The sequence below is a fragment of the Chlorocebus sabaeus genome, chromosome 3 (genome assembly GCF_047675955.1).
Source record: "Chlorocebus sabaeus isolate Y175 chromosome 3, mChlSab1.0.hap1, whole genome shotgun sequence".
Taxonomy (NCBI): domain Eukaryota; kingdom Metazoa; phylum Chordata; class Mammalia; order Primates; family Cercopithecidae; genus Chlorocebus; species Chlorocebus sabaeus.
In genome coordinates, this window is record NC_132906.1 from 19,755,273 (window position 1) to 19,781,250 (window position 25,978).

The 25,978-nt window shown below is 36.0% G+C and overlaps 1 protein-coding gene across 4 annotated transcripts in view; it reads left to right on the top strand.

Moving 5' to 3' along the window:
• NAA16 (N-alpha-acetyltransferase 16, NatA auxiliary subunit) overlaps window positions 1–25,978 on the top strand; it is a 65,836-nt gene that overhangs the window by 4,147 nt on the left and 35,711 nt on the right. For all 4 annotated transcript variants that reach the window (XR_012091995.1, XR_005236507.2, XM_073013663.1 and 1 more), the window contains exons 2-9: window positions 1,388–1,472; window positions 3,318–3,422; window positions 5,166–5,323; window positions 7,543–7,677; window positions 9,873–10,026; window positions 13,790–13,909; window positions 16,706–16,801; window positions 22,414–22,520. Coding sequence is in view for 2 of the 4 variants with exons in the window: in XM_073013663.1 (XP_072869764.1) it covers window positions 1,388–1,472; window positions 3,318–3,422; window positions 5,166–5,323; window positions 7,543–7,677; window positions 9,873–10,026; window positions 13,790–13,909; window positions 16,706–16,801; window positions 22,414–22,520 (960 nt within the window). In the remaining 2 variants the exon portion in view is untranslated. The remainder of the gene's footprint in view (window positions 1–1,387; window positions 1,473–3,317; window positions 3,423–5,165; window positions 5,324–7,542; window positions 7,678–9,872; window positions 10,027–13,789; window positions 13,910–16,705; window positions 16,802–22,413; window positions 22,521–25,978) is intronic.

Consider the following 25,978-nt stretch of genomic DNA (forward strand, 5'->3'; position numbering starts at 1 on the left):
AAAGATGTTGCTTATGCTTGCATTGGACTAATGATGGTCTTTGGAGTAAGACCAGAGTTTGCAGCTGAGCCGCTTATAAACAAGTTTTTGAACTCTGGAGTTTCAGTTTCCACATCTCTGAAGTGGAAGTAATGACACCTACCTTAAATAATTGGTATTAAGAGATTACAAATTTTATACAGACATATAATAGCTGCTCAATAAGTGGTAGTATTTGTGTGTGCATGCACCTATACATGCACTTTGGTTTCATTCTTGCAGTAGCAGAGGCTTTTAGTGCAGTTTCTGGTATTTTTCTGTTGCCACATGTTTTTGCTTAAATTTTTTTTTGAGACAGTGTCTTGCTCTACTGTCCAGGCTAAGTGCAGTGGCACAATCATGCCTTACTGCAGCCTCAACCTCGTGGGCTCAAGTGATCCTCCCATCTCAGCCTCCCAAGTAGTAGGACCACAGATGTGCACCACCACGCCTGAGTAATTTTTAATTTGTTTGTAGAGATGAGGTCTTGCTTTGTTCCCCAGGCTGGTGTTGAACTCCTGGGCTCAAGCAGTCCTCTTGCCTTGGCCTCCCAAAGCATTGGAATTATTTTGAATTCAAAAATCCTGTGTACTAAGAAAGGGAAACAAAATTTAAAAAATTCTGTGGCAGTGTTGATTGAATTGCCATTTTTTTCTGGTTGTTTTGAGACAGGGTCTCACTCAGTTGCCCAGGCTGGAGTGCAATGGCATGATCTAGGCTCACTGCAGCCTCCAGCTTCTGAATTCAAGCAATTCTCCTGCCTCAGCCACCCAAGTAGCTGGGATTGCAGGCATGCGCCACCACATCTGGCTAATTTTTGTAATTTTTTTTTTTTTTGAGACAGAGTCTTGCAGTGTTGCCCAGGCTGGAGTGCAGTGGTGTGATCTCTGCTCACTGCAACCTCTGCCTCCCATGTGCAAGCAATTCTACTGCCTCAGCCTCCTGAGTAGCTGGGATTACAGGTGCATGCCACCATGCCCAGCTGATTTTTGTATTTTTAGTAGAGACAAGGTTTCACCATGTTGGCCAGGTTGGTCTCGAACTCCCGCGCTCAAGCGATCCACCCACTGTGGCCTCCCAAAGTGCTGGGATTACAGGTGTGAGCCACCTTGCTCGGCCAAATTTCCTGTTTTTTAAATGTCTTTTTTTTCATGGTCTTTTATAAAAATGAAAATATGTAGATTTTAGAACAATTTGACAAGAATAGGTAACAAAAGTACACTACATGTTTGTAAGTGATATCCTTTCCATCACGTTTTAGACCTAATTTTGGATCTCGAATTTAGAATATATGATGCCGTGAAAAGAATATATGATACCCGTTGTGTATTCATTTGATAAAATAACTTTTGTTCATATTTCTTTACAGAAATGTTATGAACAGAAGCAGTACAAAAATGGCCTCAAGTTTTGCAAGATGATTCTGTCGAACCCAAAATTTGCTGAACATGGAGGTATTGTCTCATGTGAGAGATTGCTTTAGGGAAATCAAATTCTAAAACCAGGGATTAACAGTGAAAGAAGAGTATTTCCCAGATTCCAAGGCCTTGTCATTCTCTATTAGAGTGCATAAATGTTCAGCATTTTTTTAATGCTTTGTATGAGTCTTCTAGATTACCGGTATTATCTTTAAGTATATGTACTTAAGGATAAGATTAGGATGGTTGGTTTATCTATTGGGGAAAAATTGGAGAAAGTATGTATCAGTATGTTTATGGACCTGATTTCCTTTATTACTTAAAATAGAATTTTAAGTTTATACCTTGGTTTCCTGTGTGTAAAATTAGGACAAAATTTGCGATATAAAAGTATGAAGATATGGTCACCTGCACTTTATTCTTTGGTAGATGTGTTTTTTATTTTAGTATGTGCTGACATTTACATATGATATTACTAATTTACCATTAGATTGCGTATTTTGAGTTGTTTTTCTAACACTGGTGTTAATAAAGTTTGTATTTTCTTGTTGTATCCTTTTTCAGTAATAGCCAGTGTTAGAAGGATGGATCAGGATAGACATGAAAGTTACGATCCTGTAGCATAGCAATGCTGGTTGAGGTTACTCAGTATCAGACTTGGGTAATGGTTGAGATCATCTTATTGGGAAAATAGGCTGACCTTGCTCACTTTTCTAACACCATTTAAAAGATTCGTTGAAGGAATTGGAAAGAAATCTTCATTTCATAGAATTAATTTTAAAGCTTGTTTTCAAGCTTTTTAGCTGTGGAACCTTTGTCCAAATGGAGCCTGTGGGAAAGTTCAACATGTGAAATAGATAAAAGGTGTTGGAGGGGGGTTTGGACCACAGGATCACCATGTTCTGAATACCATAGAGTCTGTGGAAATCAGTTTGAAAATCATTCTTCTTGCGTAATTCCCTTCTTGTGGATAATTCAGAGAATTATTTCATTCTAAACCATCTTTTATTAACTTCCTTACATATTTTTTGTTGCCGCTACCATCATCCAGTGTTGTGGTCTTGAAATGTGAACTGATGTAATTAGCCTAAGTGGAATTTGTTGGAATAAACTTGCTGTCAAAAATGAAGTCTGTTCCAATATTGAATAAAGTGAGGTTTAAATTATGTATATGTCTTTATTAAGGTAAATTGAGTGTTTTTGTGTGGTTGTAAATCAGATTGATTAGAATTGACCTTAGGTAAGAGCTATGGAACTGCTATGGTAGATTTAATTCCATAAGACTCATGTCTGCTTTGTTAATTTTTTTTTAGACAGAGTCTCACTCTTGTCGCCCAGGCTGGAGTACAGTAGCACAATATTGACTCACTGCAACCTCTGCCTCCTGGGTTCAAGCAATTCTCCTGCCTCAGCCTCCCCAGTAGCTGGGATTACAGGCGCGTGCCACCATGCCTGGCTAATTTTTATTAGAGACGGGGTTTTGCTGTGTTGGCCAGGCCAGTCTCGAACTTCTGACCTCAGGTGATCCACCCGCCTCAGCCTCCCAAAGTGCTGGGATTATAGGTGTGAGCCATTGCGCCTGGCCTGCTTTGTTAATTTTTTCAGCAGAGTAATGTCAACCACTTTTACAGAGTCTTGTGAAGGGCAGAAGCCATTTTAGCAACTTGGAAACTATGGAATTTCAGAGAAGGACTTTGGCTGCTAAGCTTTAAGTAGCTATTTAAATGTAGTTTTATTTTTTCTACTTGGAGGGAAATTCAGACTGTGAGATTAAAAAGATGAATTGGAGCCGTAGTAATCCTTCAGATCTCAACTATTAAAGTACTATTAAGATAATCATTTTCTGTCATTTGTAAATAGAGTTTAAAAATTATTTTTCAGAGACTTTGGCTATGAAAGGATTAACACTGAACTGTTTAGGAAAAAAAGAAGAAGCTTATGAATTTGTTCGTAAAGGACTTCGTAATGATGTCAAGAGTCATGTCTGTATCCTTTTGCGGTAGTTAAATAGTTTGTTTTAACTAGTTTTTTCTTAATTCAAATTAAATTTGTACTATGAAAATTCCAATTGTACATAGAAGAGAGAATTTAATGAACTCTGTGTATCCATTACTCAACTATAATCATTATCAACATTTTGTAATATTAGTTTCGTTTTTGCTTGTGCCCCTCTTCCAATATTAGTTTCATTTGTTCTCTACCCTGTGTTTATTTATTGGAGTATTTTAAAGGAAATCTTTATAAAATGTGTTTACTTCTGTTGTGCTTAGTGTTGGAGAAAAGTTACTTTGATAATTGTATGTGACTTGAAACCCATTTTTTTCTTAAACATAATTAACTGGATGATACTTTCCTATTACTCCAAATACTGACTTTTAGTTAATCGTATGCTAAAATTTGTGTGTCTTAAACTTTCTTCTAGACATTTTAGAAGAAAAACTTACTTTAAAACAGATTTTACTTAATAATAAGTATGATATTGGTTCTTTAGCTTGGTTTCTGTTAACACGGAGACATAGCTGTTACTTAATTTGATCTTTATAATTGTGTTTTTCTTTGGGCAATATCCCAGTGTGTAAAAAAAAAAAAAATTTTTTTTTTGGTTGGGGAAGGAGTCTTTGTTACCCAGGCTAGAGCGCAGTGACATGATCTTGGCTCACTGCAACCTCTGCCTCCTGGGTTCAAGCAATTCTCCAACCTCAGCCTCCCAAGTAGCTGGGCCTACAGGTGTGCACCACCATGCCCAGCTACTTTTTGTATTTTTAGTAGAGATGGGGTTTCGCCATGTTGGTCAGGCTGGTCTCGAACTCCTGACCTCAGGTGATCCACCCTCCTCGGCCTTCCAAAGTGTCGGGATTACAGGCATGAGCCACCGTGCCTGGCCAAAAGAAATTTTTTTTTTTAAAGGATGGATCATTGAATTTGACTTTCGTTTGTTTTGCTTACCTATATTTTTATCTGCATTTTTTTTTCACATATTGCCTTTGCATTTTAATTTGTTACATTTAATTCACTTAGCCACGTACTGGTATTGAACACAAATAATCTCAGTAGTGTTTTCACATATTTAGCTTAGGGTTTTCTCAAATTACTAAATACTTATTTCTTTATCCCAGTGCTTACCCCAGAGTGAAGAGAAGGGCATGTAAGTATGATAGTTTTGTGGGGCTTCTGACTCCAACATATGCTAAGACTTTAATTTATAAGAAATAAAACTTATTTTTTGTGGCCTTTAATATAAACTAGGAAATTAGGTGATAGTTACACGTTACTTTAGAATTAGTTGACTGTAAATTTGTTTCAAAAGGTAGTTGCAGTTTTTGTATGTATTCTGTTTCAAGACATCATGATGAAGAATAGGTGAATGTTGAGGTTGCTGGGGTAGGAAAGTGATGGGATAGAGGGTAGAAAATGTGAAGAATTTTTGCCAAGAATTCTTTAAGGTTACTTAAAATATTACAGAAAATTTCAAACATGTACACAAGCAGAGAGAACAGAATAATGACCCCCTCCCCATGTGGCCATTACCCAGCTTCAACAATTTGACAATTATCAACCAAGCCTGATCTGGTTTCCTCTTTAACTTCCCCTCACTATTCCCCTTTCCCAGACCCCAGATCATTCTGAAACAAATTCCAGGCAAAATACCATTTTCTTAAGTTTTATATTAGATATGTAGCATAGTGTATTCTAGTGTCTGTATATGTCTTTGTTTCCTTAACTTAATAGGTTGGCATGTATATGGACTGTTGCAGCGTTCTGATAAGAAATACGATGAAGCTATAAAATGTTACCGAAATGCCCTCAAATTAGATAAAGATAACCTGCAAATTTTGAGGGATCTCTCACTGTTGCAAATCCAAATGAGAGACCTTGAAGGTTACCGAGTAAGTACTTCATTCTTAAATGTACGTGACTTTACAGTAGATATAATTTAAGAGCATGTGAATTCAGAATGAGGTGAGCATAAGCCAAGATCACGTAGATTTGATTGTTCGTTAGAAGGTGTATGTCACTTGGGACCTTCCTCCTCAGTCATAGTTATCGCACTTTTTACTTGAGTATCAAAAAAGGATAACTGGTGGGGTGCGGTGGCACACGCCTGTAATCCCAGCAGTTTGGGAGATTGAGGTGGGAGGATCGCTTGAGGTTAGGAGTTAGAAACCGGCCTTAGCAACATAGGCCAGACTCCGTCTCTACAAATAAGAAAATTAGCCGGGCATGGTAGTTCACACCTGCAGTCCCAGCTACCCAGGAGGTTGAGGCAGGAGGATCCCTTGAACCTAAAAGTTGAGACTCCAGTGAGCCATGGTTGTGCCACTGCACTCCAACGTGGACAACAGAGCAAGACTTTTTCTCAAAAAACAAAAACAAAACTGGTTTTTAAAACATTTTTAATTCATTAATTATTTTTTAAAAAGAGACAAGGTCTTGCTATGTTACCCAGGCTAGTCTTGAACTCGTAGGCTCCGGTGATTTTCCCACTTCATCCTCCCAAAGTGCTGGGATTATAGGCATGAGCCACTATGCCTAGCCATAGCTGTTTAACTGGAATATCTGTGTGCAGCTGCTATACTAGATTATTTGTAGGTTTGATGTTTACAAATTTGGTAAACTAATAGGGCTTTTATAATTGAAACCTAAACATAAAAGTAGCTTTTAAAAATTATTGGTTAGTAGATATTTTAAAAATGTTAGAAGGGTTGCCATAAATCAGTCTTTCTGTAGTTCAGACCTCTTCAGATTTGCATCTTCAACTCTCTCCTGGACATCTCCATGTGCTTATTCCACTTAGTATCATAGAATCACTATGTCCAACATGGAATTCTCTTACTTTCTTATGAGAAGGAGGCCACTAGGTTCTAACAGTTTTCTTTAAATACATTATTTGTACACTTCTTTTGCCCTCTACTGCCATATAAGCCCTCATACCCCATGCCTAGATTTTTTGCAGCCACTTTAAGGGGTCTGCTGAACTTAGTGATAATAATGGCACCACTCTTCGAAGTGTGTATTTTTTTCTTCAGCTGTGCTTAGCAGCTTAGATGCGGTTGGAGTTAAAATCAGTTATCTTTAGGAATGAGGCATAGAAATTAAAAATATTGGCCAAACAATGGTTGCTAAAGTGGATTGTGAAATAAATTAAGTTGAAAGAGAGCTAGGCCTGGTATTATATGTCTTAGTCCTGGCTACTTGAGAGGCTGATGTAGGAGGATCGCTTGAGGTCAGGAGTTTAGTCCAGCCTGGGCAACATAGGGAGACTCTGTCTCTAAAAGAAAAAAAGGAGAGCTGGTGGTGAAAGTGTGAAGGACCCAGGAAGTATAGATTCTGGTGGTGTCAAAGAACAAGGGTAGGAATGTCACCAAATGATAGTGTTGGCAGCATGGGAGCTGTGGGTAGAGAGTGAGATACCTAAATTTATGATTTCTGGGTGGCAGTAACTTGTAGGGTATGGCTGTGGGAGTGGGCCTCTGAATGGAGTGGAGGGGAAAATCATTAAAGATTAGAAAATCTTGGGACTTAGAGGATAGATTGTGGGATGGGTGATACACATTAGTTTTGCATTTGCCCAGGGTAACGCCAAGAGTTGGCAGAGAAAATAATACTGACCTACGCTTTAATAAAGGATTTGGGAATGACAGAGATGCAACAGTAAAAATAAGGGATAGTCAGATGTTTCGGTGTTTCCCCTGGCTGTGTCTGTCCTGTGTCTGGCCAATTATTATGATGTATTTACACTGTAAATACATGTAATTCATATAATAGTTTTATAAGTAGCAAAATGTGGTTTAAAAAAAAACCATCTTAGTCTTCTTACAGAATGTTTAGTTACCAAAAAAAAAAAAAAAAACTCATTATTTAAAGGTAATTTAATAAGGCAGTCCAAAGGCATAGGCCCCAAAGATGTTTCAGTGACAGCCTCACAGTGACTATTACAGGATATTCTAGAACTTTAGTAATTTAGGTAAGAAACATAAAAAGTACTTCTATTTTATGCTGAAACTGATCTTTGTTGATATAGTTCATTAGAAATGTGTTAAAGGTTAGATTGTTTTCTTTAATGAAATAATGAGAATGTTTAGCAAGTTAAAATGTATTTTTTTAGGAGACAAGATACCAGCTTCTTCAGTTGCGCCCCACACAGCGTGCTTCATGGATTGGATATGCTATTGCATACCATTTGCTGAAAGATTATGATATGGCCCTAAAACTGTTGGAAGAATTTAGACAAACTCAGCAAGTAAGAATTTTAACGTTTTCTTCTACCTTCACAAACGGAGTAGTTGACTTCTTAATTGTCCCTGCCCTCAAATGTGACTTGAAGTATTTGAGACCTATGGAAAACTGGAAAACTTTTTTACATAATTGGAAACAGTTAAAATGTAGGATTTTTCTTCTCTCTGTTTTTTTTTTTTTTTTTTTTTTTTTTTTTTTTTTTTTTTTTTTGAGAGACGGGGTGTTGCTATGTTGCCCAGGCTGGTCTCGAACTCCTGGGCTCAAATGATCATCCTGCCTCCCAAAGTACTGGGATTACAGGCGTGAGCCACCACGCCTGCCTCCACGTTTCGGTGGAGAGTATTCTACATGTGGATTCAGCTGCAAGTTGATGGAGATGGTGCGGATTGAGTCACTTCACTTAGAGTTAATCCCCAACCTTGAGTCTCTTTTTCCACTCCTCTGTTTATCTGTCATTTCATAATCTTGACCCTGTCTGGAGTTTTCCGGAACAGATAGGCATTCTCCGTGGTAATTTCCTCTTTGTAGATGCTCTAGACTTGGGCTTCTTCCATCCTGTTTCACTTACTCCTTTGCATTCTGTTTTCTAGAAATTTGTTGAAATCTTATATAGTATCTTCTATTTATGGGTTTTTACATTTTTTAATCTGCTATTTTTACTCTCTTAAGGGAAGAAATAAACTGTGTAGTAAGGCCGCCGTCTTTACTTAGGTTTTTAGCTTTTTACCTCACACCAGAGAATTCTTGATTAGAGTGGTTCTTTGTTTTTATCCAAGAATCAAGTTCTGACCGAAAGATAGTACTATATCACATTTGGTGGACTTGATAAAAAACTTTCCTTTAAACACAAAATTATGACATTTTGATGGTTAAATTTAGGTGCTTGCAATTTCTTTCTTTCTTTCTTTTTTTTTTTTTTGAGACAGAGTCTTGCTCTGTCGCCCAGGCTAGGGTTCAGTGGCGCAATCTCCACCTCCCAGGTTCAAGCAGTTACCCTGCCTGCCTCAGCCTCCCGAGTAGCTGAGATTACAGGCCTCTGCCACTGGGCCTGGCTAATTTTTGTATTTTTAGTAGAGATGGGGTTTCATCATGTTGGCCAGACTGGTCTCGAACTCCTGACCTCGTGATCCACCTGTCTCGGCCTCCCAAAGTGCTGGGATTACAGGTGTGAGCCACTGTGCCTGGCCAATTTCTATTTTCTTTTCTTTACTTTTTTTTTGAGACAGGGTCTGACTGTGTTGCCAAAGCAGAAGTGCTGTGGCTATGTACTACAGTCTTGAACTCTTAGGCTACGACTAGGACTTGAAATCCTAGCTAGGACTTCTCCAGAGACTGAGGCATGAGGCAGGAGGATCGCTGGGACTACGGGTGTACCACTGTGCCTGGCAACGTTGTTTTTTTAAGACATAATGCTGCTGCATGCTTAATAGACTATAGTATAGTGTTAATAAAACGTTTTTAGTTTAGTTTTTTTTTTGAGACCGAGTTTCACTCTTGTTGCCCAGGCTGGAATGCAGTGGCAAGATCTTAGCTCACTGCAACCTCCACCGCCGGGCTTAAGCGATTCTTCTGCCTCAGCTTCTTGAGTAGCTGGGATTACAGTCATGCGCCACCACGCCAGGCTAATTTTGTATTTTAGTAGAGACGCGGTTTCACCACGTTGGCCAGGTTGGTCTTGAATTCCTGACCTCAGGTAATCCACCCACCTCAGCCTCCCAAAGACCTGGGGTTACAGCCGTGCACCACCGTGCCTGGCCAATGGAACTTACATGCACTGGGAAACCATAAAATTGTGTCACTCACTTCATTGTGGTGGTGTGGAACCAAGCCCACAGTATCTCCAAGGTATACCTGTAATTTTTCATTGATCTTTTATTCTGTGACCTTGCTAAACACTTTTATTAATTCTAGTAGGTTTTTTTTTTTTTTTTGTAGATTCTGTAGTATTTCAACCATTTTATATTTGTATTTAGGATTTGTTGACCTGTATCACTTGCGGGTAGACAGAAGTCCCACCCCATTATTTGTTTTAAATAATGCATTCATTTTTCGTGCTGTTAATCACTCTTCTGTTTGTATCTGCTTATGGGTTGCCTTCTTGTTTGTGTGAATGACTCTCCTGAGAAGGCAGTTTAATTAAAGGTCTGTAACTGCTTTATATAATTATACAAATAAAGTAATTTGGTCATTTTTTTTCAGGTTCCTCCAAACAAAATAGATTATGAGTATAGTGAACTGATACTATACCAGAATCAAGTGATGAGAGAGGCAGATCTATTTCAGGAATCTTTGGAACATATAGAAACATATGAGAAACAAATATGTGATAAACTTTTAGTGGAAGAAATTAAAGGTAAGTTGGCTTCCCTTTTTTTAATGGCCTCAAACAGAAAACAAAAAGCTACATATTTTATTCTCTCCTAAGTCTTACATGACACTTGTTATGTATCTGGCAAGGTTCCAAACACTTTATTATTAAGCCTTTATTAACTAGTTTAATCTTCATAACAACTCTATGTTGTTGTTGTTATATCTATTTTGGAGATGAGGGGAACTGAGGAACTGAGAGATTGACTAACCCCAAGTCATACAGTTTAGTCAACTGGAGAGTGCTGGATTTGAATCCAGATTTCATTCCCTTAAGTGGTATATCATTCTGCCTTCATATTGACTATGTATCTCTGTATATCCATATGTAGTTAATTAAATACAGTGAGAACCATAATTGATGATACTGGGATCATCATGAACACAAAGGTCATTTATTTTCATTATGGGCTAATTATGAAGACAGGATCCCTATAGTTTTAACAGCATTCATCAACAAAGGGTCAAAAAAAATTTTCACAAAGCTTTGCTCATTAGTTCTCTTTACCTGAGCAATATTGTATTAAATTGAATGTCCAGCTAAAATAATAGTTTAGAACTAAAGTTTCATACAGTTGTAGGACCTCTGAAGTCTGAAGCTTAATAAAAATAATAGCTAATATGTATTTTAAAACTCTCCTTCTATTTGAGCATGGTAATTGCTTAAACTGCTTTATTTCATTTAATTTTTTAGCACTTTTAAGATGGATACTATTTATTAACCCCATTTTATAGTGGAAGAGACTGAGGCTTAGAGAGGTAAAGTACTTGCCCAAAGTCATCCAGCTTTTTAAGTGGTAGAGTTATAGTTTCCAAGCACATCAACACATCCTTCTGACTTCAGAGCCCTTACTTTTTTCTAAAAAATAGACATTTTCAGGACAGTTTTAGATTCACAGTAAAATCTAGAAAAAGGTACAGAGAGTTGCCATATATCTCTGTATACCCACAGCCTTTCCCACTGTCATGCTCTGTGGGTTTTGACAAATGTATAATGACATGTATTCACCACTATAGTATTATACAAAGTAGTTTCACTGCCCTAAACATCCTTTGTTTCACCTTTCCATCCCTCGCTCCTGCAAACCCCTGGCAACCACTGATCTTTTTACCCTCTGCATAGTTTTGCCATTTCCAAAATGTCATATAGTTGCAATAATACAGTATGTAGCCTTTTCAGATTGGTTTTATTTTTGCCAGATCATTTCTTGCCTGAGAAAGATTGGCTTCTTTCACTTAGTAATATATGTTCTTTTTCCTATGCCCATTTCATGAGCTTCTTTCTTTTAACCAATATACTCCTTCTGGTTAATGTATAGCACGTGAGTGATTTAGTTTTTATTGTAATTAATATTAATACCAATATTAATGACACTTTTAAAAGTTATTGATAAAATATGGGTAAATAATTAAATATTCTGGTTTCTATCTTGTTCCATTACTTATTGATGGGAGCAAAGAGGAAAAAAGGCAATTATTTTTCCTTTCTGAAATATTATTATCGCTTCGTGATTAAATCTTAACTCCCTTGGGTTGCTGTTTCTCTTTCTTGATATTTGTCGTGTAGCATCAATAGGAAATGCATTCAATATCATCCATAAGTTAGATTATTTAATCTTAAAAAAAACTAGGGAATGCAGTTAAGTTAGATTATTTAATCTTAAAAATAAAAACAAATAGGGAATGCAGTTTTTGAAAAGTAAATATGGTACAGTGAAATTAATTCAAGTTAGTATAGGCCGTGAATGGTGGTTCACACCTATAATCACAACACTGGGAGGCTGAGGCGGGAGGATTGCTTGAGGTGCAGGATTTCAAGACCAGCCTGGGCAACATAGTGAGACTCCATCTCTACAAAAAATTAAAAAATTATCTGAGGCCGGGCGCGGTGGCTCAAGCCTGTAATCCCAGCACTTTGGGAGGCCAAGACAGGCGAATCAGGAGGTCAGGAGATCGAGACCATCCTGGCTAACACAGTGAAACCCCGTCTCTACTAAAAAATGCAAAAAAAAAAACTAGCCGGGCGAGGTGGTGGGCGCCTGTAGTCCCAGCTACTTGGGAGGCTGAGGCAGGAGAATGGCATAAACCCCGGAGGCGGAGCTTGCAGTGAGCTGAGATCCGGCCACTGCACTCCAGCCTGGGCGACAGAGCGAGACTCCGTCTCAAACAAACAAACAAAAAAATTATCTGGGTGTGGTGGTTCATGCCTGTGGTCCCAGCTATTTGGGAGACTGAGAAGGGAGGATTGCTTGAGCCTGGGAGGTTGAGGCAGCAGTGAGCTGTGATTGTGCCACTAGCACTTCAGCCTGGATGACAGAGCAAGACCTTGTCTCAAAAAACAAAAATAAATCTGCGGATTGCCTATAGTCACATTTATCCTTATATTGCTAGTGAGGGTAATTTGGGGGCCATTAATTTGAATACATAGCTCATGCTTTGTATTATCTACAGAGACAGATCATGGTATTATTTTTAGATTTTCACTGAACTTTGCAGGTCCAGAGACCTTTGATATTCACACGGTTTTCTTTGTGGTCATTAACTTTTTACGATCCTTTAAAAAGCTTTAAAAGTTGAGATTTCTGCTTATGTATGAGTATGTAGGGGTGTGTGTGTGTGTGTGTGTGTGTATATATATTTGTCCTATGCATTCCTTTGCTTCATGGTAGTAGCAAATAACAGATGTTTTTTGAAAATGAAAAATATGCTGTTGTCTTATTCTATCTGGGATAAGCAGGGTAACAATTGGCCAGAAGATAATCGTGGAGGAATTGGGCATATTTAAAGTTTTCAGTAGCAGATATTTATATGTATTCATTATGTGACAGGCAGTGTGCTAACTACCCACTTTTCTCCCCATCACAAAGCTAGTTAGTGGTGGAGTTGGTAATTATTCCTAGTTCAGTCTAATTGTAGAGTTTGAGTGATATATAAAAATAGTAAAATAATAGTACATAAAACCTGCTATAATATACTGCCTTCTCCAACATGATGAAAGGAGAAATAGTATGACTCGAAGATATTTTAAAGGGTTGTTTGAAATAGATTGTTTGGGGAATGAGTAATCTTGAGGGCAGGAAGCTGAGGTATGTTCTTTTTTGAGACTCTCCCCTTTATCTTGGATTAGGTGTGTTTCCATTGTATTAGAGAGGTCTGGGTCCTCATTCTCCACACCTCCTCCTAATTTGTGTGGCTTGGTAAAAGGATTTGACCTTTTACCGACCCACTCAGCTAACCTGTACGTGAACATGGCTTGTGTGGTTTCCAATTATAAAGCAGTGTTTAGTGTTATAATTTCACTGAGTTAAACTTCTCCAGTTTTAGTGATCTTGAAAGGAAACAATGAGAATTGAGTGGAGAATTAATATATGAACTGATAGGAAAGATATATTCAAATCTTGTAGTAGGAAGACAGGAATGTTCCCTAGAATTATTTGCCAGTCTAATTTTGATGTGTTTGTGTGTGTCTTTAGTTATTTCAAAGGGTATGATATGTGTGTAATGCAAAAGTTTTTTTACTAACAAATTAATGTCCTACGTATGTGTTTGGAGTGTAAGAGGGAGCCAAAAATGAAGGTTCACTTCTGAAGGCAAGCTATGCTTAGTTGCATAAACTGCTACACGTCCAAAGGGGAAGCATACAGAGTTCTGTCTTTAACCATCTCTTCATTGATAATGCTTAGTGAAGTCCCTGGGGTCAGATAGATAGGTAATGTTTTAAATGAATATGTCTTTAAACTTAATTTCAGGGGAAATACTGTTGAAATTGGGAAAATTAAAAGAAGCCAGTGAAGTGTTCAAAAACTTGATCGATCGGAATGCAGAAAATTGGTGTTACTATGAAGGCTTGGAAAAAGCTCTACAAATTAGTATGTAATGATGTTTCTCCTTTTTCTCATAACTACTGTTTGAAATATAATAAAATGTAAAGTTGTAATAATACTTGAGAACAAACAATTTTAACATTAGTATTCATTTTTCCATTTAGTAAAATTATAGGTTAAACATGGGAGTGAAAATGAATTCAAATAGTTACACTTAAGTGTAAGTGCTTGCAGATATTTTAGGTTCCTTGATCCTTACCTGTGATGGTGTTGGGAGGTGAGGCAAAAACAAAACAAAGCAAAACCAAAACAAAACAAAAAAATACCAATTTAGAGTAGAGACATGGGAAAGAAAATGAGCATTCCCTTTCTGGGAAGTGTCGTAACTATTTAATATTTTAAAACCATTAGACATTCATTACCCTCAACCTCTAAATAATAATTGGGCCAAACAATTACTGTTGAGGGTGTTTGCTTTGATTTCAAACTAGGCTAATTTGTGTAGAGCAAAATGTTACATATCTTCCTTTGAAATTAGGTAACTTTGACCCTTTTTAGAAATCTAGTGTGAGTCCAAGACTTTTGTAGTTTTTCATAATTAAGTGTTGGTAGGAACTGTTAATATTCCTAAAATCATATTTACTCATGAATAAATGTATTCCTGAAATAATTATGAAACTGGCTCAAAGATGTTGAAACAGCATAATTTTTTTTTTTTTTTTTTTTTTTAGAATTTTTAAATTTAAAAAGTTTGGTAAAGCCGGGCGCGGTGGCTCAAGCCTGTAATCCCAGCACTTTGGGAGGCCGAGACGGGCAGATCACGAGGTCAGGAGATCGAGACCATCCTGGCTAACCTCGTGAAACCCCGTCTCTACTAAAAACTACAAAAAACTGGCCGGGCGAGGTGGCGGGCGCCTATGGTCCCAGCTACTCGGGAGGCCGAAGCAGGAGAATGGCGTAAACCCAGCAGGCGGAGCGTGCAGTGAGCGGAGATCCAGCCTCTGCACTCCAGCCTGGGCGACAGAGCGAGACTCCGTCTCAAAAAAAAAAAAAAAAGTTTGGTAAATAGGTAGCTACCCACATTCATTTATAGTAGTATAAGCTACAAGAAAAGTTTAATTGTTGTATCCTCACTAGTATTAATTAATTCAGATGTTCTTTTTATGTTTAAAATTTTACACTGCAAATTGTTAAAAGTTTATTTTCTTAAATATTTTTAAGAAAATGATTAAAATCACAATATTGATTAAAGTAATAATCTGAAGAAAACAGCAAAATTCATATGCATGAAGGTTGAAAACATGGGTTAACTATGATTTTTCTTTAAAGTAGTAACATTACAATTAATAAAAATATTTTAATGTTTTACTAAAATGAATAATATGTTCCATATATCAGGATTCTTGGTTACTATAAAATGTATTGATTACAAAACTAATTACACTACTTTATTGTTTTAGGTAACTTATGACCTTTCCTTCCTCATAGTAAGTTCTGGAGCTTCAACTTGTGACTTTAAGTAGGATATTGAATTTGTTTAGTTTTGTCTTACTTTGATTACATTTATACGGCTTGTTATATCTAGGGTAGTGGAGAATTTTTTTCATACTTGGTGCTTGTCTTTCTCTAAGATGAGGCATGAATATGAGAGTATTTTTAAAATATTTATATGCAGTAGCATTTATGTATTAGTATAAGGGTCTTTAATATTTTGTGAAGTCTCCAAATTACTAACAGAGAGTGAGGGTTTTTTTTTTCCCCTCCACACATATCTTTGGTCTTAAAATCCAACCAAATTGGAGCTCCAGCACATATTATTGGGGGAAGGAATGAGTCTAAACAAGATCACACCTCTTCAAGCATGGTGTTTACAATCTTGATGCTTGATATGAATTTTGAGTGTCAGTACTTATAAACACTACATTCACTACAGAGATACCTTGTCTGCTAGCACCCAGGGTTATTCTTAGGATAGTTATTTTTCTGTGGTTTAGACGACAGAATTTGGATTAAGATCTACTTAAAACGTTATAGTTCTACAACAGGTTTGCTTTTTCTTAAAATTCCACTATAAATTATCTTATAGCTTGTAAATCTCTTTTTGTGAATTATACAGGACATTATTTTAGAAAGATAAACTACACCCAGATCCTGTTTGCTTGCATATTGTTGTTTCAGAGTAACAAGTAGTTTATGTATAGATACATCCTTTATGTGATACCATAAAATTAGATGGCTCTTGGGAGGGAAGATACAACTTTCTGTTAGAAGTATAATTTTGTCTTTTGGAAGGATAATGGACTTTCATTGAAGATTTTAAGTGTTAATGTTAACATGGAAGTTTAGTTTATCTTTTTATATTTTAAACATTTGCAATAATAATCCTAAAACTGTTGCTCCTTTGAGCCTAATCAACAGACATTATAGGCTTTTATGGGGATATGTGTAGGTTTCTTTGGTTCAGAGTGTTTATGTAAGCTATGTTACTAGAGATACATTATAAAAAGATTTTCTTTTCCATGAGTTGTATGCTAAAGGAATATAGAGAAGTGCAGCATATCTTGAGTCTGTGATGGCTTGTATATGTGATTTGGGTTGTATTTAGAATCTTGCGATGAAACAAGTTTTGGATTTCTCTGGAGATGAGTTTAAAACAGTGACTTAACTGATTATAGTATTTCGCCACCGCAGAGTTTTACATGTCATTTTTGCCAAAATTGAAAGCAGCTTTAATATTGTTAATGCAATGTTATTTATAACAACATTTTAAAAGTTTGTTAGCATTTTACCATGGATAAAAGTTTTGATGCTATGAATCTCACCCATATTTACTGATAATAGGCACTTTGGAAGAGAGGCTTCAAATTTATGAAGAAATTAGTAAGCAGCACCCCAAAGCAATTACACCCAGAAGATTACCTTTGACTCTTGTCCCAGGTAATATTAGGATGTCTATTATAATACTAATTATTTGCCGAAATTACTTAATGTTAAATTTATATTTTGGAAACATGTTTCTGTTATGGAGTTTATGTCTACAGCAGTCTTGGAGTTGGGAGTGAACAGTTGTGAATTTATTATTTATCTGTTAATAAGAGTGTTATACTTCAATGTGTAGCTAAATGTTGATTTTAATATTTGAAGTTATCTATATAAATATAAAACTGCTTTTCTTAAGTTGATCTCATAGAGGTAGAAAGTAGAATGATAGATACCAGAGCTGGCAAGGGGGGGTGTAGCGGGGAGATGAAGAGAGGTTGGTTAATGGGTACAAACATACAGTTAGATAGAAGGAATAAGTTTCAGTGTTTGCAGAGTAAGGGGACTGTAGTTAAGAACAATATATCGTATATTTCAGGATAGCTAAAGAGAGGACTTGAAATGTTCCCAACACATAGAAATGATAAGTAATCAAGGCGATAGATACCCTGAATACCCGGACTTGATCATTACACGTTCTGTGTATGTAACAAGATATCATGTACTGCCTAAGTATGTACAAATATTATGTATTGGTAGAGAAACTGCTTGTCTTATGTGACTTTTAAAAAAGCACCATATTTAGAAGGTAAATTCCTTGTAATTAGTGACAAATTATATGTGGTGTCATGATTTGAGTCGTAAAAGTTTTGAAGGTTTTTTTTTTTTTTTGAGTCAAGGTCTTGCCCGGTTACCAGGCTGAAGCTGGAGTGTAGTGGCACAATCACTACAGCCTCAAACCCCTGGGCTCAAGCTATAGTTTTGAAGTTTTATATCTTCTTTTTTGAGCATACATTCAAAGAAATAGTTGAGAGCTATTTGCACCCACCACGGTGTTTTAAGAACAGAATGTCATCATTCCCTTGGTTAGCCACTTTCCTGAGTTTTGCTTTTTATCATGCCATTACTTTTATTTTTAGAGCTCCATGTATTATTCCTGAAAATAAAAACAGCTTTTGTACTGTATATAACTAGGAGTACTCTGGTACGTATTCTGTGATTTGCTTTTATTGTACAATAGGATATTCATGACCTTGAGTTGAGTTATTGTGTGTAGCTGAACTCATTTACTTTTGGGCTACATAGGAGGTGGACAGTATATTAGCTCTTCAGGTAGCTAATATCTTTGTTGAGTTTTTTAAAAAGTATATGTTTTTGTTGAAGTCTTTATTTTTAGTTTTAAGTACTAGAGATTATGAATTGTATATTGGGACTTCCGGTATTTTGATACAAGTCAGACTCTACAAAGCTAATATAACTTAAACGTATTCTGGAGAGGTGAGGAGTATATTTTATATTCTCAGAGTGGCAAATATTTGTTTAAATTCTTGGGTTATAAGTTTATTTTTACCAAAAGATTGATGAAAATTAAAAATTTTTAGTTGACTGGCTTGTGAAGTATGTGAAATACCCTTTAGAAATGTATTTGATTAGACAGTAGATAGAAGTTGATTTTAAAAATTCATTTTATACTATTGCATTTCAGTTCCACATATGAAGAGTAGCATTCTTCTGATCCTCCATTTGTTTTGTTTTGTTTTTGTAGAATACAGAGAGCAAATTTCTCTAATGTTTTCCAGGGAACATTAAGTCCAAGTGGATATTAATAGGCTTGGTGGGGAGGTTGTTGGTGTGCTTGTGCTTGGCCTGTTCTTCAGCCAAGTAAGTTTGGGAAACTGGGTTAGACACAGCTATCAGGTTTCTATAGGACTTCTCAGAGCTTTTAATATACACTTTGTGAATTTCAAAGATGGGAGTATATGCGTAGTGAGGAGTATTTTCCCTAATAAAAGTGTCTTGTGGAAGATGCTTAAGCTTACATTTCTGTATTTCTTCCTTCTCCTCTTTGTTTTAAAAAATAATAGCTTTTTTGAAATATAATTCATACACCATAAACTTCACTTTTAAAAAGTGTGCAATTCAGTGTTTTAGTATATTAATCATGTTGTGCAACCATCATCTCTGTCTGCTTTCAGAAATTTTTCATGACCCCAAAAAGAAACCCCATACCTATTTCACTCTCTATCACCCCTCAACCATAGTAGCTGGCAACCACCAGTCTACTTTCTGTACCTGTGAATTTGCCTGTTTTTGGACATTTCAAATAAATGGAATCATACCATATGTGGTCTTTAGTGCCTGACTTCTCCTCCTCTTATTGGTCTCAAGGTATATTTTGTGTTTCACAATATATTGTGTGTGGGGGGGAATATTTCCTTGGGAGCTTTAAACTGCATTCATATGCTTCTTGGGAAAGAAAGAAACCTCGCTTAGCTTTAAGATTACGAACAAGACTTCTTTGTTCTCTTTTTCTCATTTGGAACATGGAGCTTCAGATTTGTACTGCCTACATTTATTTCCATAGGCAATGTAAGTTTGCTAAAAGCCCTCAATACGTGGCAGTATAGGGTAGGAAATACATTTTTACTGAAAGAGCCTAGAGTTTTTTTTACTATAAAGTGTGATCTAGGTTAAAGTGGAACCATCCTAGACTCTCTTGGACATGCTGTCTTTGAAATGCCATATAAATCTTTTTACAAAACAGGTCTCAGTGGAGGGGTCTGATGGCATAGGCTTTCAAGGTCATCATCGCTTTGAGATTCTGACATATGTGTATTTACAAGGCTCCAGTGAAGATATATAAAATTATGCAAATATTTAATTTTATCTGTGCAAAGCCAAATATTTCATGATTTTTTTGCCTGTCTAGAAATGCTTTCATGATCAATTAGAAAACCATTTTGGCATTATCAAAAGCAGTAAGATCTTCCTCAAGAAAAATGATGCATCTTGAGAATGCAAGGTGAAAGTTTTGATAAAGCCTTTCCATTTTTTAGATAAAAGGGCTTCATACCTCAGAACAATAAGGAAATTTTCTAACACCCGAAAATATTAAGTGCCCTAAAAATAATGAAGGGATAAAGGTACTTTTCAAAATAATTAGTTCAATTCATCATGTTCTATTATGCACTGGCTGAAGGGTAGAGAGAGGGAAGGAAATAATCCAGAGTATTAAACATAGTATACTAATTAAATTTTGCTCCATTATTTAGAATGGATTTCCAGTGAATCAGAAACAGACTATTCTTGCTGTTTACACTAATTATTTTAGGAATTAGTATAAACAGGGACATCATGTTTTGGGGACATCATGCTATGTATCTATCTGAGAATTATTCAGGTAACCTGTTTTGTGAGCAGTAATGCTAAAGAGGCACATAATAATTGATGGAAAAAATGAGATGGATAAATCATAAGTAATTTGGGGATATGGTGTGTGACTAAGCAGTTGGGTAGCTGTGTCGGCTTCTTGTTTAGGTGATAAATTGACACAGTTGCCAATTAGGTAAAAAGTTTATAAGTTCATGAAGTCTTTTTCTTGTCTGTCCCTTGGCAACTAAGTTTACTTCCCCTGCAGACATCCATTGTGATCAGCTGATGGTGTATTCTTCTATAAATACGTTGTGCATGTGTGAGCAAAAATGTGTGTAGGAGATTTGTTTAAGGTCACACCTCCCACCCTGCTTTTTGCAAACATGCGGTAGCATGGATTGACGGATTGCTGCGAACCTGGGTTTTCTTTTCACTTAACTCCGTATTTGGAGATTAGTCCTGGATCAGCACTTAAAGAGCTTCGTCATTTTTTTCATACCTGCACAATCTAATAAATCAGATTTGCCAATGTGATGTGAATAGACTGAGAAAGTTGACCAAGGAGGAGTTCAGAGTAGCTTCTGCCGTGAAGATAAAAGGCTTGTTTTCTCAGCGGTTGATTGCAAGTATAGAAAACAAAATATTAACTCTAAAATATAAAAACTGTCAGATATCAGAGAAGATGAGGCATTTATTGAGTGATTACTATACGGAAGACATTGTTTATTGTTATGTCTTACCTTATTTGAGCCATACAAGTGTACTCTTGAGGCCAGTGATGGTATTGCCTTCATTTTACAGTGATAAAACCGAGGTTTTTAATGGACAAGTTATTTGCCCAAGGTTGCACACAATTAAGTGGAGAAGTCTGCATTCCTCTAAGAAACAGCATCTCTTATTGTCTCCCACAATATTGTTAGCTTTCGTCGTACACCAGAGGAATTACTGGAAAGATGCAGTCTCTGAAACTATTTTTGATTTTTAAAGAAGCAATGGTGTATAATTTAACCCAGGATGAAGTTTTATGTTGTCTTCATAATCTGTGATTTTTCAAAAGACCAGTATTGGCCAGGCGTCGTGACTCACACTTGTAATGCCAGCACTTTGGGAGGCCAATGCAGGTGGATGATGAGGTCAAGAGATCAAGACTATCCTGGCCAACATGGTGAAATCCCGTCTCTACTAAAAATACAAAAATTAGCTGGGCGTTGTGGCACACGCCTGTAGTCTCAGCTACTTGGGAGGCTGAGGCAGGAGAATTGCTTGAACCTGGAAGGTGGAGGTTGCAGTGAGCTGAGACCACACCACTTCACTCCAGCCTGGGTGACAGTGTGAGACTTTGTCTCAAAACAAAAACAAAAACACCCCAGTATTTTGTGTATGATCTAAGAGATTAGAGATTATCTGAATACAGTCTTTATAGTTAATGGAGTTAAATTTTTGTATGACATTTAATTATATTGAGTATGCATGCATGTTTTGTTCAACATGGTCAGTCACAACAAATAAAAATAACCATTTTGAGTTGTTAGATTTTGTTGTGCAGTGTTGTGATTCATTAAGAAATCTTAGGAAGTCATTTCAATCATCCTACTTGAGGCTAAATCGTTCATGACATATATGTGTGTTTTTTGTTCCCAAATGATTAGGTAAATCCATGTCCTTATGTATTAGTCCATACTGTCAAAAAGTTCTTATATCTCTGTATTTAAAATTAAAATTCTTTGAATACTCTCTGCTTTCAAAAGGTGATGACAAAAATCATTTGTAGGGGTTTAGCAATGAAAGAATTATGTACTTCATGTTGCAAACAGATTGTTTACTTTAGTTCTAATGTTAGAATGCCCAGGGCTTAGTCTGATGTCTAACATCAATTTACTTTATTGTTGGCCTGACTCACTGAGATGTTAAGTTCTCTAGGGTAGAATTAATTTTTTTTTTTTTTTTAATTTTAATCACTGCTATATCCCCAATACCTAGAACAGTGCCTGGCATGTAGTAAGTGCTTGACACATTATTGTGGAATGAATGAATGAATGTTGAAGTAAATGACAAATTGATTTGGGAGGACATTTGCAAATACCAACTTAGTGTTTGAAAAGATCTTTTGGCTATCACTTGAATATAGTGCTGGTTACAGTAGTCTGCTGCAGAGTGCTTTTTGCATATCTGCAGGGTTTTGGGCTGTAGACTGAGTGTGCTAGTCAGTGAGAGATTAGGAAAGATATTTGATATTGTGCTAAATTCAGAATGGATAGTTGATAACTTTTACTCTACTTAAAACTGTTTGACTTTTTGGGTTTATAAATTAGATAGGAGCATAATTGTTTCTGAGGGAGCTTTATTTTTACTTAGAAAATCATTTTAAGAATTGTTTGCATGAACCAAAGAATAACAAAGTATGCTTTTGTTTCTAGGTGAAAGATTTAGAGAACTAATGGATAAGTTCCTGAGGGTTAACTTCAGTAAAGGATGCCCACCCTTGTTTACTACTTTGAAATCTTTATATTACAATACAGAAAAGGTAAAATTTAGTATTTATTCAGATTTGCTTTAGTCTTTTTACTAAATTGTAGAAAGATGTCCATGTAAATAATGTGCTATTACTTAAGCATTTTCTCTGTTTTAGTAATGTTACTTTACTTTCAGTGTAATAATGTACTAAAATTATATGCCTGTAGTATAAGTAATACCAAAGTAAGAGGGTTTATGAAAGCACTAAAATTATAAAGGTTGTTTATTTTTAATGGATATACTTCTTTTAGTAGCATTTTAAATTTGACATTGTTACCAAAGGTATATATTTATTCTATGATTATTATTTTATGGTACGATTATGGATTTTTAAATTAGTTATGCATGCGTTTAAAGTTAGAGCTTGAGTAATTGAGTTAGTGCAACAGTAAAATGCAGTTTGGTCAAATTACTGGTGTAAATTACTAGTTTTAATCAGTAGGCTGCATTTTAATAAATACAGATTTAGCTAGTTCTTGAATAAAGAATTGTCTTTCTGCTTTTTAAAATTAGAAAATAGGCCTGTAATCCTAGCATTTTGGGAGGCCGAGGCGGGCAGATCACGAGGTCAGGAGATCAAGACCGTCTATGGTGAAACCCTATCTCTAATAAAAATTTTAAAAATCAGCCTGGCATGGTGGCGGGCGCCTGTAGTCCCACCTACTTGGGAGGCTGAGGCAGGAGAATGCCGGGAACCCGGGAGGTGGAGCTTGCATTGAGCTGAGATCGCACCAGTGCACTCCAGCCCTGGGTGACAGAGTGAGGCTCCGTCTCAAAAAAAAATTTTTTTAGAAAATAGGCACTTAAATCTTGGTCTTAAATTAGAAAGACAATTAAAAGTTAATAGAAAGCAAGTTATACTTTTATTTCCAAGTGTTGCTTCTTACTTTTTAAAGTCTAAAATCTTGTTGTCTTTTCTGTAGTCAGTTTTTTAAAGTTACTAGTGGATAAGGAAAAGATTGTATTAGAAATGCCAAAACAATTTTTAGTTAAGCTTCTTTCATTTTTTATTTATTTAGCTTTGATTCATAATAATTTGTAAATTTGCACTGATTGTGAATAATACAATGTTGGAAATATCAGTTGTAGATATAGCTGATTGGCATTTTCCTACTGGTGGCAGCAGGTTTCATAAACAAAAGAAACAACTGATGATCTCTAGTACCCAATTAGAATAAAATATCATTTATGTTAAAACAAAAACAAAAACAAAACCCTTACGATTCTTTAATGTCTGTTGTATGGTCTATTTGACTGCAGTGTTTCTGCTGTCAGTTTTTTGAGAAATAGTGATTGATTCCTATGTAAACGTGTACCCAGTGCCTGCCAATAATTTCTCTAGATTATTTAACATTGGGTAAAATTATTTTGTTCTTTTTGGTGAGGGTGACAGAGAAGAAAGGTTGGATAAAATGTTAGAAATAAAAAGAAATCTTGTGTATGTGAATTAGAGTACTTCTTTTATAACAGTCCTGCAGCAGCTGCTGACTACAGTGGACATTAAAGGATTTGTTTCTCTTAAGCTATTACAGGGCTTTCACAGGGTGTTGTTCGCAGGCATAGGCTTTTTACTTTTTAAAAATTCTTCCAATATTGATCCAAAGTTGCCATTACAAAAATGTTAAACATTTTTTTGGTATTTTATATAAAGCATGAAAATTATATTTTTGAATAAGGCACTGAGAATACACTAATTCATATAGGAACCGTCTCTTTAGTTTAATTTTAAAGCAAGCAACAGGAATGCTATTAGAAATGCCAGAAGACCAAGTGTGTTTGCAAAATGAATTAAACTGCAGAAAATTGAGCTCAAGTTATCTCAGTTTAGTATAGTGAGAAAAAATTTGCAAGTCTAAGAACTGTTTCTCAAATAATTTTGGCCACATGTATCTGTAATTACTTATGAGAACCTTTTATTTATTTATTTTTTAATATTTATTTTTCAGTTAAATTTTGTAAGTTTTGTGTTTGACTTTTTTGTAGTTTCAAAGAAATTATTTCAGTAGTTTTTGGGGAACAGATGGTGTGTGATTACACAGATAAGTTATTTACTGGTGATTTCTGAGATTTTGGTACACCCATCACCTGAGCAGTGTACACTGCACCCCATGAAACCATTTTAAAAACTGCACATTTCTGATCAGCAGTGAAACCTGTTTTTGGCAGTTAGGTGGATTTTTAACTTTCAAGGAAGGATTTCAAGGAGGTGAAGTCTGATAAACAGTTATTGGTTGTAAGTTTCCAAATATTATAGAGTAATTCATGTTGGTAGCATGAAAATGAAATTGTCTTTTGAAGTTAGTTTAAAATGTAGTACATTTGCAAGAAATGTATTTCTTAAATGTCTCCAGCATTTTAATTTTTTTGACAAACTAGAGTTTGGGTAGAGTGGAAGGCAGTGAGTGATTGTCAGACAAATTCCATAACTTTTTTTTGTTGTTGTTTTTGCTTTTTTGAGATGGAGTCCCGCTCTGTCACACAGGCTGGAGTGTAGTAGCGCTGTCTTGGCTCACTGCAACCTCTGCCTCCCGGATTCAAACGGTTCTCCTGCTTCAGTCTCCCAAGTAGCTGGGAATACAGGTGCCTGCCACCATGCCCAGCTAATTTTTTGTATTTTTAGTAGAGACAGGGTTTCATGATGTTGACCAGGCTGGTCTTGAACTCTGTCCTTAAGCGATTCACCTACTTTGGCCTCCCAAAGTGTGGGATTACAGGCATGAGCCACTGCGCCCGGCCAGGTTCCATAAGGTTTTTTAAAACATAGGTAGGTATTTGAAATGGCTGTCATTTTACTTTTGTCAATGAGGTTTTGGAGGAATCTTTGGTGAAGAAAAGGAGAAATTTTCATTTTCCCAGCTTTCTTTAATGTTGAAATAAAATCTATAAATTCTGATATCAAGGTGTTCTTTTCTTTTGTAAATAAGAATAAAATGTTACTAAAAATATATTTATACCCCTTTTAAGTTAGATTTTGTTAAAGTTAATATTGTTTTCTTATTTGTTCGAATATAGATGTCCTGTCCATAACAGATAACTTGCTGAGATGATATACATTTGCTTACTTGTTTTGAAAAGTACTTAAAAAAAATTGCCAGTCTTTGAGTGAGGCTTTGGGGTCTATCAATTTTGTTGATCTTTTCAAAAAAAACCAGCTCCTTGGATTCATTGATTTTTTTTTGAAGGGTTTTTTGTGTCTGTATCTCCTTCATTTCTGCTCTGATCTTAGTTATTTCTTGCCTTCTGCTAGCTTTTGAATTTGTTTGCCCTCACTTCTCTAATCCTTTTAATTGCGATGTTAGGGTGTCAGTTTTAGATCTTTCCTGCTTTCTCTTGTAGGCATTTAGTGCTATAAATTTCCCTCTACACACTGCTTTAAATGTGTCCCAGAGATTCTGGTACATTTTGTCTTTGTTCTCATTGGTTTCAAAGAACATCTTTATTTCTGCCTTCATTTTGTTATTTACCCAG